Here is a 15,398-nt window from a genome sequence, read left to right as displayed (position 1 = left end):
GTAGCAAAGTTGAGTTGTTCTGCTGTGGTCTAAGTGTGTGAGAGAGTATTTGAGAAGATTCATGTTGCTGTTTTTTAACCCCTCCATTTACGCTGGGCTAATATAATTGATCCAGCAGATGGTGGCAAATATTAGATTAAACTTTCCAAATATCATTAAACAGAATGTAATACAGTCAGATTACTAGTTTGGGTAAATTTATATAGGTCACATTTCACCCCAATATCAAAAGAAAAAACATGGGATTATATTATGCTAAAGAAAGAAATATACATTTACACATTTTGCATGATTGTTGCTATCCAACAGGTGGTGGCAATATTACATTAAACTTCCTAAATACCATTCAGCAGAATATAATAGAATCGGATTTGAATGTTTTTACCAGTTCATGTAAATCTCATGAAAAATGTCCAGATCACATTTCACCCCAAAGATGAAAGTGATAAAAAAAAAAACATAAAAGTAATCAAAATAAGGTTGTTTTGTTTTTTACATTTTCACATTTTTACCTAATTCATTTTATAATTAAAATATTATTTACATTTTTTAAGTACATTGTCCCACACATTCACAGTACTGTTATGCATTTGGTTTTTATTTCATTAATTAATTTATTTATTTATTTTAGTTTTATTTCTGTTTTTAGTGATTCTCATTACTGTGATTACTGGGAATTAATTTTCTCTTATTTATATTTCATGTTTTTATTTTTCATGTTTTATATTTTATAATGCAAATTACATTTTTTACAGTATGGTAAAGAGAGCTTAAGGAAAGTTGGTTAAAAGTTGGTTACACTTTTTTAAGGTGTCCTTGTTACAGTGTAATTATCTATTTATGTACAGAGTAATATTAATTAACTACATGCACTTAGTATATGGTTAGGGTTAAGCTTAGGGTTACTTGCATGTAGGGCTGGGCGATGTATCGCATGCAATTGTCACGCGCGTTTCGTCAGTAAAGCCGGTTCCCTGATTACCGCTAAATCGACATCACCTGCTTTCAAATGGAGCGGCATTTAGCAGTAATCAAGGAACCGGCTTTACTGACGAAATGCGCGTGACAATTGCATGCGATACATCGCCCAGCCCTACTTGCTTGTAATTATGCATAATCTATTGTTAGTACAATAGTACAGTAAGTACATGTAATGTGTAACAAGGACATCTTAAAATAAGGTGTTACTGAAAACACAAAATAATCTTTTTTTCTCTGTATACCCATTAGAAACTTCTATGTTCACCTAGAACATTTTGAGCAGTAATCATTGTAGTTTTAGGCTTTTGTTTGTTTGGGGGAGAAATACGACCTGGTTGTGCTCCTGACAAGGTTTCATGAAATTCACCCCTGGGCCAGCATGACATTTAAAGGATTCTGATGGCCTACAGTGGTCTTAAACACTGGCCTTGTCTTTGTGATGTTCTGATACAGTGTCCAATGCTTTTAAAGAGGCCTTGGAGGGAGAATGGGGGAGGTTTCTCCAAATGAAGACGGATAAGATCTTTCTCTGTTCTCTTTCACTCTCTCTCTCTCTATCTGCTGCCCTGAGCAGTGGCCTCGCTGACCCTATCTCCTCTCGGCTCCTTGACCCCTTTGTGTGAGGTTATGGCCCGGCTTCTCCGCGTGGAAGTCCTGCCTGCTGTTTTAGGCCAGCTCTGTGTTCCAACCTCTTCAGCAGATCCAGAAGAAAGGAGCATTGAGAGGCTGTCCCATCACCCCAAGCCCCCCTCCTTGGATGGACCAAGAGAGGGGGATGAAAGCTCCTCTGGCCGAATGCAAATCCAACCAATCCCTGCTGCTAGATCTCTTCATAAAGAGATCTACAAAGAGGACGGTCCACGTGACCCCGGTTTCCAACCGTACCCGAAGCCCCTCCCAATCCAGGCCGCGGTTCCCTCTCTGGGGTTTAGGGTGGGGTCACGTGGACCCCTATCCAAAGGTCGTAACCTCTTGACTCTCAATTAGCACTCTCTGTATTCAGCGCTGCTCTTGTTTCTGAGGTCGGGACTGATGGAAGAGTGGAGATGGGTGGTGGGCGGCACTTTGCAACACAATGCTTCAATCGGCGGCCCATGCGGCTCTCCTGAGCGGTGCTGTAAACAAGCTCAAAGAAAAGGATTAGTTAAGAGCCACTGAAGGCTTTGATTGACTTAAGCTGTCTTTAGGGGATGGGAAGTTTGACAGGGTTTTAAACGCTCCGAGGACGACCCCAGCTCCACCTGGCCTCATGAACGGAGGCTTGCGGCTCAGCGGGGTTATGTCAGGAGGTCTCCACCTGTGGAAGAAATCCCTATAAATCAAACTCGACCTGACATTTATCCCAAGGAACAACCCTTTGGCTGTATTCCACAGAAATGAGGCAGGGAAGATAGTATAATTAATTTATGGACCATTTGTCTGGCTTTGACACATTGATTCATGTGTATGCGTTTGATGAAAGAAATCATAGCGTCTCTTTAAACACACACCCTGTTTCTTAGCCTTGTGTGATATTTATCTTGTTTTAAACCTGCATACCCTCATACTGTATGTTTGATCTTGGATCATTTTAGAGCATGGGAACGATACTGTGATGTCACTCTAAGAAAGCTGTTAACACTGTATTTAGCTCTGTAGTCAGCACTTCCTTTACATTAAAGAAAATCATCCATCTCATTTGGTCCAAGCCCAGTCGGGTCATGAACAGCCTCATGTTTGTACTTATTCTTTATTGTTTCCCGTCATTAATCTTGGATTTCCAGATTCAGTTCCAGTTCAATTAGATATCAATTCATTTGGAAATTTTTGTTATTAAAAAGTCCATTTATTTGATCAAACATACAGTGAACAGTATTACCATTTAAAATAACTGCTTTCTATTTTTTAATATACTGTATTTTAAAATGTAATTTATTTTGTGGTAATCAAGCTGAATTTTCAGCATCATTACTCCAGTCTTCAGTGTCACGTGATCCTTCAGAAATGATTCCAGTATGTAGATTTTGGTGTTTAAGAAACCTTTCATATTTATAATTCTATGAAGGATCCATCAGACTAATTAAAACAACAACACCTGAGTTTTTGAGATAATTCATTGTAAGTACAAGCTCAAAAGACTACAGAATCCATGAATCAGAGTCATTTGGTTTTGCCTTATCTTTTTGCTTTCCATAAAGAACCGGTTTTAAAGAGCTATTTGTTTGTGAATCATTTAATGCTACTGTAGTCCTGCTCTGTTTTTGATTCACAAAAAGAATCCATTTAAAAGCTATTTGTTTGTGAATCAGGCACTGGTTATGCTGTTCTCCCTTTTTCGCAGTCGAACAAGGTTGAGATTTTAATTCACAAGATCATTGTGTTCCTCGCTTGAGGATAAAGAACATTTCACAAAGCATTTTCCTAAAATAACCCCATGTACAGTCCTCTTGTTTTATGCCTTCCAGTGAAGTCCTGTAAGTTTGGGTTTTAAAACATGTCAGACATTGGCTTGCAGCAGGGAAAGTTTGAAGGTGAATGCCTCTCTTTAACATCTTGTCATGCCTTTAGGGGAACTGAGCGGAGGATATGTGTATAAGTGCATTTGAGTGTGTAGTCTTGTGTGTGAATCTGCAGCTCTAGCAAAGCTGTGCTCATGTGATGTTCTTGCCTCATCTTCACAAAGCACAGAAACACATTAGATTTTTTATGCAAATGAAGAAATTTGCTGAGGAGTCCCTCTTTGGTGCAATTAAATGCTGTCTGAAATTCAACATTGTTGCATGCAATTAAATAAAAAAATGCATATGAATATCATTCATTTTAATATCCATCACATATGTAGTATGTATAGTAGTATTATGTTCTTTTAAAACCATACAAAAGCTTTGCCCGAGAAAAGTCTGTCACTGCAGTTTTTTGTATCAGCCTTGCAATTAAATTTATTTCCCCTTGTGTTTGTTTCTCCCCAGAGTTGCCCAGGTTGAGGAGACTTTCAGATGACACGTTTTTTGGGGACAGCGAGAAAGGTAGTGTAAATAGTTTCTTGATTGTTTTCATATGCATCAGTGTAATTTGCTTTATTTTATCACATTGCCTCTTATTTAAACTCTTTTCTTGTTGTTGTTGTTGAGCTATTTCACACAGTACAGCACAGAGACCTTTCCAGAGACTTTATAAAACACTGCCAGACAGCTTCATTCTTGACACTCCCAAACCTCTAAGCAGCCAGATGAGTGTGGAGGAAAGAGCAGAGTAAAGTAGAGTAGATGTAAGAGGTCCGGGTGACGGGGGGGTTTTGACTTATCTGTCCATCCTGAGAGTTTCAAATGGGGTTGAGAACTCTGTTAAGTGTTTGCAGGTGTCTTCTTAGAGGAGGTTTGAAACATTCAGACATTAAACATACTGTACACTAATGAGTCGTTTTTTCCCGATGCTCCATTTCTGTGGAATGCCTGCATTCCCAAATTGTGTAAGGTTTGTGCCTCTTTTATCACCTCCATGAATCTGTTTTGTTCTTCCCTGGATCTCTGCTTGAAGGATTTGGCTTTCTGCAGCACCTGGCTACTTTCACCATCTCTGAAGGTCATGCAGTAGTTCGTATCTTTCAGCTGAGTTTTCATTGTCCGTAGTGTGATATTTTAAAGCTGTGTTGACTGATAAGGTTTGACCTTACCACCTGGTCCTCTGCAAAAACAGATACCAATCTCTCCTCTGTGAGTTCTGCCACTGCTTTGAGATTTAAAGGGGTAGTTCATGTGAAAATGAATGTTCTGTCATCATTTACTCACCCTTATGTTGTTTCAAACCTGCATGACGTCTGCAGAAATGTTTTTTCTACTTGTTAATGCTGCCCAGTTTGTAAAGGCTTGTTATCTTTTTTCTGTCATTAATATATGAGGAGTACGTATGACCTTGAAGACTGTTTGTGCCAGACAAGATGCTGACTGAAATGTCTTGTGCAAGTATAGAAATTGCAAAAGCATTAATAAATGATGGAGCTTTTAGGGTGTTTGTCTTTTGAAAGAAAGTACCATCCTTAATGGATCTATAGTATCGGTTCGTTGTCTTACAGAAGCCAAAGAGACAGATTTTGGGTCTAAACTTTTTTATGCTTCCAGGTTTCATCTTTCATTAATGTAATATTTAGAAGGATTTTGTGTTACCTTTTTAGATGTGTTCTGTGTGTAGAACAAGACGAACATGAAAACTTAGAAATAGTTCTCTTAAAAATTAAAATTCTGTAATTCTCGAAGATATTTTCTATTGTGCAGAACACTCTTAAAAACCTTTCTTAAATTAGCTGTTTTCTTAGTGTGAAGAATATTTTAATAATCTAAACAACATTTTCCACTATAAAGAACCTGTTGTAGAATAGAAAGGTTTTATGGATGTTAAAGGGTCTTCATTGAACCAAAGATGTCAATAAAGAACCTTTATGCCAGATTGATCAGTAATAACAACATTGGTTCTCATGAGCTATCATAACACATCTGAATGTGTTCATGGATTTTTTTGTCTGTTCCTTTCATTTATAGGTGAACTTCTCCTTTAAAATCATCTCTTTTTGTAATCATGTCCCCAAATGACCCCTGGACACCCGGCAGTGTTCAGAATGTCGGAGAAGTAAGACAATTATCCCATTGTTGCAATGGTTTGATTTTTGTTCCAATCCTAGACTCTCCAAGGATATGCAAAAAATTTAAGGCAAATGTATTTTTTGTTTTGCTTGGTTTCAAACCATTTTAAACTCCCAGCCACAGAGTACAATTATGTAAATGTCTTCCTTTTTACGCTAGAGGCCATTTTTATCTTCTTGGGGTTGTATGTTTAAAGAAAATTATTGTTTGTGAAGATTTGTACTGATATCTTTTCAAAGCCTCTTATTAAGTACTCCAATTCCAAAAATCTGAGACTTTCCCAATACACTGCCGTCTCTGTAGTCTTCAGCCGGGCTGTTTCAGTGGCACGGTAATGTCTGCCTCTCGACTTAAGTGTGATGTTCTTGGCTGTGTAGTCTGGGTCTTTTCACACATATGTGAATGTTTATTAAAGCCCACACAGAAAATGAAATTATTGGCTTAGCCCTGAAAAAGGGATAGTTTTATTTTTTATTTATTTATTTATTTATTTATTTAGAAAACTTGTTTCATAACCAATTTGTCTTTATTTATTTATCTGTTTGCCTTATTTAAATTTTGTTTCTTTTGTATTCATGTTTTATTTTATTTATTTTATTATTATTTAGTTTCTTCATAAAATTATATATATATATATATATATATATATATATATATATATATATATATATATATATATATATATATATTATATTATATATATATAATTGTTTTCTTTTTTTAACTTATTTTACTGTTTTGTGCCACAAGTGGCTCTGAAATTGCAAACTTCCTCCTCAAGACAGTGATTTTAGAAAATACTATTAGACTTTTCCATAGACATTGTTCCATATTCATCAGCTGCTCTCAATTATATATTAAGTCTAGAATTTCTTTGAGGGTGTTATTTTAAAAAAAGTGTTTTTAAAAAAAGTGAATGCTGTTTACTGTTTCATGACACCCACTATCGCGCTCACTTGGGTCTGAATAGCTCTGGGCGGCTTACATGTACTTTAACTTTTGTTTCTGTTGACGGACAAACTCCCACTCTCTTTTTATTTGTCTGTTCCTCTGTTTTCATTCTTTCCCTTTCACTGCCTTCATTTGCTCTCTCCCTCCACCCTGAGGTGTTGTAGTCAGTCTGTAGTGTTTGTAGGCCACAGGGTTTTCCAAAAAGAATCTGTGCCAAACCTGGCCCATCTGCTCCACGGAGACTGTGTTCAATGTAGACAGCCATAAAGACACACTACAGCAAGCAAACATGCCCCAAGGACTTTTACCTTTGAATATTTGTGTGAAATAAGTAACATTACTTATTCAGTCCTTTTTCTTTTGACAGTACGACATGAAGGTCATCACATCCAATTCACCCTCTTCTCATTGTCTTAAAGGAACAGATCACCTAAAAATGAAAATTGTCATTTTCACGTTTTTCTAAACTTTTTTTTTTTGACTTACAACACAAAAAGATATGTGTATAGTTTATGAAAGTGAATGGTGACCATGTTTGTCAAGCAAGATTATATGTGAATAACAACTTCAATTTTAGCCTTTTCCTCACACAAAGCTATTGTATGGCTTTAGAAGAATTGAAAAATGGTGTATGCTTTATATGGACTTCTTTTGTAATGCTTTTATGGTCTTTTTTTGCCCTTTTTGAAACTGGACAGTCACATCTTGGTTGTAGCATGAACATTCTTTAAAATTTCTTATTTTGTGTTTTATGGAAAAATAAACTCATACAGGTTTGGAACGACATGAGAGTAAATGATGACAATGTTCATTTTTGTGTGAACAAACCCTATTAATGAGGATATTTCCATATTTCTGGCTAGGCTTGTGCTTATTGGCTTTTTATTGTCATGTTCAGGTTATTTTGCCAGTGCTGGCAAGGCAACAGACAAAAGACAAATCACAGTCCAAATTATGATGAGTCCATATTTTCCACATGGTAGTGCATCACCACATGGTCTTGTTATTATAGTCGATCCGTATCAAATGTTTAGATCTGTAGGGGTTTTTCTTGTTATTTTATTCAGGTTATGATTCAGTCGTTAGGCGTGAAGTGGCTTTTATTAATCATCTATTGAATGAATCTGATTGTGTCAGTTTGCTTTGAACACACTCCAGTAAAACCATGTGCAGGCGGTTCAGTCTGTCCAAGTAAATGAAGCTCAATATTTGTGGGGAGGGAAATTATGGGAGAGGCTCATGTTAAAAAAAATAATAATTTCTTTAGGTCTCCTAGATCTGCAGTTCAAATTGATGTCTTGTGGATCAAAGCATACCGGAAGGGATTTTTAAAGGAGACATAGCATGGAAAACATTACATGTTCTTTTGAAATAAAAGGGTTTGATTTACTATATAGATGTACTTCAACACGCTCCCTTCACAATATCTGTAGATACTAAAGCTATAAAACGGTCTTCCAAAAATGGGGTCATAATATCAAAAAGATTTATATATTATAAACCACATTCAAAATTAGATCTATTGTGTGTGTGTGTGTGTGTGTGTGTGTGTGTGTGTGTGTGTGTGTGTGTGTGTGTGTGTGTGTGTGTGTGTGTGTGTGTGTGTGTGGATAAAAATGGTTAGGTCTCTTTAAGCATCTTGGAGACGTTGCCACAGTTCTTTTGGAATTATTCTGTCTGAGTTTGTTCGGTTTCTTCATGTCAATCCAGACAGACAGGATGATGATCAGATCAGATCTCTGTGTGGAGAACTGGCTGTTGTCTTACTGGATTATTACTATTAATGGCAAAATGAATGTTTGGAAATGTAAACTGATATTTCCTACTGACATACTACAGCAAAAAATAGAAATAACTGACTTAAATCCATTTTTAGCTGGTGAAAATACTTGTCTAAAAATATTGGCCACCACTGTGTATGCTACCTAAACCTCAGTCTTATTATAAATATATAAATATATTCCATATATAATATATTTGCATATTTGTTTTAAAAGTTAAGCAGTGCAAAAAAGTTTGACTAAAAAAGTAAAACTCTGTAGTCATATCCTCTTTATGCCGTATTGCTGAGCTTGATTTTCCTCACCAGTGACAATTCTCTAACATGAGGAAACACACAAGAAAGAGCATCGTCCTTAGTTGTATGTGTGTGAGAGTCCCTGCTGATCTCCATCAGTGTGTGCCCGGCGGTCCCGCGAGGGTCTCTGTTCACTCACACTTCCTCTCCTACACGCCCCATTGATCTGGGTAAATGCCCACCCAGCATCTGCCTGCTGCCCCCCAAACACAGAGGAAATGACCGATGAGTGTTTGTTTGTGTGTGTGTGTGCCAGTGTGACGGTTATAAAAGATGTTCTAATAAGCAGCTGATGTCACTGTGTTCAGATGATGGGTTCACGGTCCCATTCAATGTCATTAACTGAAAAGCCTTCATTATTTCGGTGTAATAGGATGACTTAATTGCATTGAAATGTCAGAGTTTTTTAGCAGATGTTGCACTTGGAATGTGTTCTTTCCAAAAGTTTTCATTGCTTAGCAAAAAATGACCTTAAACTTAGTGACCCCAAATAAGTTATGTATAATCGATATCTTGTTTATATATTTTTGCATTGCTGTAAGCTTGTCGTTTCACCTGCTGTTTTTACAAATGTTGACTCATCTGTTTTCCCCACAGTTGAAGACATTTTTCTGCACGCAGGAGGAGGAGGAAGTGATGTCAGAGTGATGTCGGTGAGGCTGCCGTCAGTCAAACAGGATCAAGAGTCTGTCAGCCTCAGCTCTGTCGAAGGCGATACAGACTCTTCTGCTAATGATGTGTATTAACAGTGACGACCCTGTGAAACCTCTCTGATGGGAAACTGCTAAGTGCCTCAAAGGAAGGAGATGTTCTCATCCTTAAATTATTCACATCACAGAAATTTCATACATATTTGGATGACAGTTAGTGCAAGAGATACAATGAACTTTCTCTAATGTCGCTTGCAGCAAGGTTAAATGAAACCATATGTGCTGTTGTTTGCTGTATGACTACATTTTTAAACAAATAAATTTGAAACAAATCTGTATCATCTTGAACTTTTTTTTTGTTTGCATTTGTAAAACTTTTTAATTGAACTTTTCAAGGTTTCATCCCATTTCTCCTCAGGTTGACGTCATTTGTCGGGTTCTTTCTGTCCAAGCGGGGCTGTACACTGTCATGGTAATGGCAGCGCAGTGCATTACTTCATGAGAGGTTTTTCACATCATTAGTCTCAGACTGCTGTTTCTCCCATTAAAGGGGGAGATAGAGAGAGATAGCCACTATCAGATGCTGCTGATGATGCCTGTCTAATAAGCATCCTGTTTCCTTTTCAGCACCCAAGACATGATAAAGTCTGATAGAAGTCTCGCGGAACCAGACTTTTGACTATCGCCATAAAGTCTGGTCCATTATACAGCTCATTCTGGCTAAGAATCACCCACATTTTTGGCTAATAGTAAGCTAATATTTCGTAAAATGGCTAGTTCATTCAAATTGGAATGCAAAATTTGAATTGGATTATTGGAAGAAGTGTAGAAATCAGAATCTCTGTCTTTCCAAAGCTAAGAAATACTGATGATGACTCTAGAAAAAAAAAAACAGAAGTGCATGCAGTAGCTTGTAGTTTAGATAAGTGCTTATATGTGACCCTGGACCACAAAACCAGTCATAAGGGTAATTCTCTTGAAATTGAGATTTATACATTACCTGAAAGCCGAATAAAAAGCTTTATTCAAACAACAATTTAAACAACAATATTTAGCTGAGATGTAACTATTTGAAAATCTGGAATATGAGGCTGCAAAAATATCTAAATATTGAGAAAAGCGTCTTTAAAATTGTCCAAATTAATTTCTTAGCGATGCATATTACTAATCAAAAGTTAAGTTTTGATATATTTACAGTAGGAATTTTACAAAATGTCTTCATGGAACATGATCTTTACTTAATATCCTAATGATTTTTGGCATAAAAGAAAAATAGATATTTTTGACCCCTAAAATGTTTTTTTTTTGGCTATTGCTACAAATATATCCCAACGACTTAAGACTGGTTTTGTGGTGCAGGGTCACACATTAATGCAAAAATCTGTGCTATTTGAGCTGTAAAATTGTCTAAATCATCCTTTCTAGGCATATAAACCTCTAGTTATGACTTACAGAAATAATTTCTAGTTTGCACCATGTACAATGTGCTTTTCTGGTTTATTTGTGTATATTGTGTGAAAGTTACAGGGTTTACACACTTTCCATGTTACCGAGTTGAAAATGTGGATATAACGGATATAAGACAAGGTTAGTAAGCCATTTTATTACACTAACCTCATTTTAATATTTATAATGTTTGTCTTGCGGCCATTTTAACGTTTATTCTGGTTCAGTACCACATAGACAACCATTGAAAGTACTGTCATTATTTTGTTTTTACCAATGCAGGAACAAGAGTTATTTTCTATGATATTCAAAAGTGACTCAGCTGCATGGTACCATGGAAATGTTCCCAACAGTTCAATAAAATCCTGTAAAATTGCATAAAACCAGCCAATCGGATTGGAACTTAGAGATTTTAGATAACCATTGCGGTTTTTGTCTTCAGTATGCATCATACAGACAGTATATGGTCTGCCAGTGTACCAGTCTTTAATGGAAGTATCTTGAGCCATCTTGACCTTGGTGTAAGAACTCCCAGCAGATTGTGTTCAAGAATAAAATAATAACTAGAGTATTGTTGTTTCAGCCTTGTGTCAGAGCACTATGGCACAAAATAACCCTCTATCCACTTTTCTCTGTTTTTCTGCAGGTATAAGAAGAGGAACCTCGTGAGGAGGAGTGGAATCTATATATAAAGAGCTCATCTGGGAAAATGTTAGGCTTTCACAGCTGTAGAGCAGCCAATGGAGCGATAAGTGCAGATGATAGGAGCAGCTAGAGCAGGTCTGGAAATGAAGAAGCTAATGGTGTGATGTGATGCTGACCAGAGACACAAGCAACTCTGTGATGCACAGCTGCTCTGAAGAAACAGAAAGTAGTTTTTCAGTTACTCATGGTAGTTGCGATATATGTCTATATACATTTGTGGCATGCTGTCCATTATTACAGTAAAATAGGTACAAATTATCTCATTGACATTATTTAATACATTAATTGATTTAAATGAATTATCAAATTTATATTTTGGTGTAACTCCTACAGAAGATATTTGAAGGAATTGGCTTTGTCAGAATAGAATACTAGCTTATTATTAACTACGGAGGTGTACACAATGCTATGAAGTAGTTTTGATAATGACTATGAATACTTACTATGAATAATTAGTGAAACATATATTCAATTATTAGTTTTTCAAACATTAGTGTGCAAAATTACTTAACCTCTTTAAATTGCATGTAATATGATGGAAAATTTCCATTTTTAGTAAAAATCTTTAGTAAAAATGACTCGTATATGGTGAAATGAGTCAATCAGGTGCATTCTGAAATAGACTATTAAGTGAGCATTAAGTCATTGTGATATTCAATGCATACTAAGAATCTGCATGCATACATCTTAAGGAAAAAAGGATTCTAAGTGAAGTACTGTGGTTATACTTTTGTGATCCTTAAAATATTAAACGCTTATTTGTAGTTCTGTAGGCTAAGACAAGTTAAATGAATGTCTGCAGTAATCAGCATTATGCCAACTGTATATTATGATTTAATCTTTCCGTTGGGTTAATGATATGTAGCTTCTGTACTAACTATATAAGTAGCTGTGTGTGTCCAAACACTAAATGATCGACCTCATTCTAATGCATCCGAGAGCTGAGGTCAGTTGATTGGATTGTAATGAATACGCTAGAGAACCGCCAGCACAACTGGACCAAATTGCAAAGAAAAGAGGAGAAGGCCTCAGAAACCAAGCACTGGCCTGAAATCACTCAAACTTCCTTTAAGTGCTTTCTAAAGATTAGGTTTGTGGGCCAAGCTTTGCAGTCAGCTCATATCAGTCCCACCCCAAAAAAATCCTCTTAAAGCCCCCGTTAGCCAGCTGTTTATCAAAGCCAGATGTGTCGGGCAGGAAGCTGCTGGAAATTAACTATGACATTGTCCACTCTCCTCTTGAAATGTCCTGTAGAAGAGAGAAAACTCACGTAAAATCCTCCCCTCTCTACAGCTCTCAGGCGACCGTTTCCATCAGAGACTGGCGCTTAATAAACCTTGTGGGAACTGGCACACGCCGGAGTGTCTGTTTTGTTTGGAAAGTCAATAGCTGGTTGAGTTCTGTCATGAGCTGTGACTGGATGAAGCCGCTTTGTGCATTCAAACATGGTGACTTCAGATTGATGATGCTTTCGGGACAACTCTCGAATTGTTTGCATTTTCCCAACTATTCCTTCTGGAGGTAAAGGACTGCTTGAGGAGCACAGGCAAAACTATTAAAGGGATGTTCATACAGACAGTTATTTGCAGGCAACTAAAGCGACAGATTAACTTTGTGCTAATGCACAGTAATTTAATTTGACGATTACCAGTATGAGTGCAGAAAGTGAAGCTCATGTGATCCCCCTCCTGATACAGTTTCGGATTTAATCGCTGTCCTTCAGAGAGCAGTTTATATGCACATTAGGGATTCAGAGCTGCAGTGCGGTTCTGCAAAGCATTTATTGGGAAATTATTGAGGGTAGGATAATAAAATAGATTAAAGATATGCACATATATCAAGGCTCTTTATGCCATTTTGAGCTACTAATGCGTGTGTTTTATGTGTGGGGAAAATGAATAGCTAATTGATTCTGAGATACCACTTAGACATTCATACTTTGAAGCAGCTTTGGGATTTCATGACCTCAAGACCTCTTATTTTGTTTTGTGAACTTCTGGTGATCCTTTATTTTATTTGCATTTTACTGTATTTTATTTTATCTCCTTTTTAACAGTGAAACTGATTTATCTAATGCATTCTATTGTATTTTTTGTTTATTTTTATTTTAATTTAGATTGTGAACTGTTATTGATCAATTACTCTATTTTTACTTGCATTTTATTTATTTATGAAAACAATCTAAAATGAACTGCTATGAATTGTGTTTTTAATGCATTTGAACTATTTTATTTTTATATTTTACCTTATTAAGAAATGTTTTCTTCCTGACGTTGATATATGTAACCCTAACTGTATTTTTAACTGCATTTATTGTATTATATTTTATGAATTCAATTTTATTTTATTTTATTTTATTTTATTTTATTTTATTTTATTTTATTAAGAAATGTTTTCTTTCCCATGTTGATATACATGCAACTCTAACAAGATTCTAGTTGAGTGGACATATTGAAAAACATGTCAATTTTGTTTTGTTTTTGTTTTCATTATTATTAGTATCAATAACTTAAGTTGACAATGTGTACAATCTACCAATAATGTTGTCATTCTAGAAAGCACTTTACTGTATAGAGTTATCCACTTTTTTTTGGTCTGTTTTGCTGGAAGAGAAACTTATATCTGTTCATCTGCTAAAAGTTCAACTTTTAGAAGTGCATTAGCATGCATATGCCATCAAAGCTGGACTAAAATGGACTGAAAGCTTCAAAGACTACAATTTCATGCAATGTTTAAATGTTACATTAGCACAAGATGCTTTAAAGTTATAGAAGGAAGAGTCTTAGGCCACATATCTGGATAAAAGTAGGACATCCACAGACCTGTCTTACTATCAGTGAGACTGACCAGCTTCAATAAAGATTTCTTGCTTTATTCCACTACAAGAGCAAGGTGACGTTGAGTAATGATGTTTGGGGTCATGATAAAAGGCACAAAGAACTTCCCTGCCCTCTCAGACTAGAGAGTTTTAAAAGATAAATGGCTTTCTTGGAAGATTTAGGCCAGTTCAGTGTGCCACCGCTTTGTTGTTGTGCCTCCGGTGATGAATTACTGCCGTTAAGCTTCAGGATGGTGGGGATTGTACCCGAGTGACCCTCAGTACTGAACACCTGCCAAACAGATCACTCCCTCACGTCAGACCTTGAAGCCTCCACCTGCTGAGACACTGTCCACCTCTATCTGTCTCCTGGACATCTAGTCTTACATTAGATAGTCTATAAAGCACTATCACAATACAGCTTTTAGTCTGTTTGATGGCAGATTTTGATTTGTTTTGGTTAGTGTACTAACTCAGTAGTTTGGTGGATGTGACCTGTACTAACTAACTGGTTCCAGTTCATGTGGACTCAACAAAAAAATACTCTTAAAAAAAAATTGACTCTTAAAAATATAGTTCCCAATAGGGGGTTTTCACAGTGATGTCATGAAAGGACTTTTTTTTTTTTTTTTTTTTTGGCATTTTTTTATATTTTAATTTTAATTTATGAACACATTTACTTGTGGAAATGAACAGCTATTATTTATGTATTTTTATTGAGGTTTAGTTTTTTTTTTTTTTTTGTATTTTAGTGTGTTATGAGATTGTACTTGTGGAAGTGAACTTATTTTATTCTGTTTGATATATGTAACCCTAACTTTATTATTAATTGCATTTTATTGTATTATATTTTATGAACTCAATCTAATTTTACTTCTGGGAATGAACTGCTATTAATATTTTATTTTATTTTATTTTATTCTATTCTATTCTATTTTTTTATTTTATTTTATTTTATTCTTTTATTTTATTATTTTATTTATTTTATTTTATTCTATTTATTTTTTTTATTTATTTTATTTTATTTTATTTATTTTATTTTATTTTATTTTATTTTATTTATTTTATTTTATTTTATTTTATTTTATTTTATTTTTATTTAGTTATTTATTTTTTTTATTTTATTATTTTATTTATTTTTATTTATTTTATTT

The 15,398-nt window shown here is 35.5% G+C and overlaps 1 protein-coding gene across 5 annotated transcripts in view; it reads left to right on the top strand.

Moving 5' to 3' along the window:
• Positions 1 to 9,611, top strand: part of kiaa0586 (KIAA0586 ortholog) — a 108,647-nt gene extending 99,036 nt beyond the window's left edge. For all 5 annotated transcript variants that reach the window (XM_042743270.1, XM_042743269.1, XM_042743265.1 and 2 more), the window contains 2 exons: positions 3,930 to 3,986; positions 9,223 to 9,611. In XM_042743270.1, coding sequence (XP_042599204.1) covers positions 3,930 to 3,986; positions 9,223 to 9,371 — 206 coding nt within the window. In that variant the 3' untranslated portion in view covers positions 9,372 to 9,611. The remainder of the gene's footprint in view (positions 1 to 3,929; positions 3,987 to 9,222) is intronic.
• The last annotated feature ends 5,787 nt before the right edge of the window (positions 9,612 to 15,398 follow it).

The sequence above is a fragment of the Cyprinus carpio genome, chromosome B17 (assembly GCF_018340385.1).
Source record: "Cyprinus carpio isolate SPL01 chromosome B17, ASM1834038v1, whole genome shotgun sequence".
Classification (NCBI taxonomy): Eukaryota; Metazoa; Chordata; class Actinopteri; order Cypriniformes; family Cyprinidae; genus Cyprinus; species Cyprinus carpio.
The sequence above is the reverse complement of the archived record's forward strand: the minus strand, read 5'-3'. Positions and strand labels throughout refer to the sequence as shown.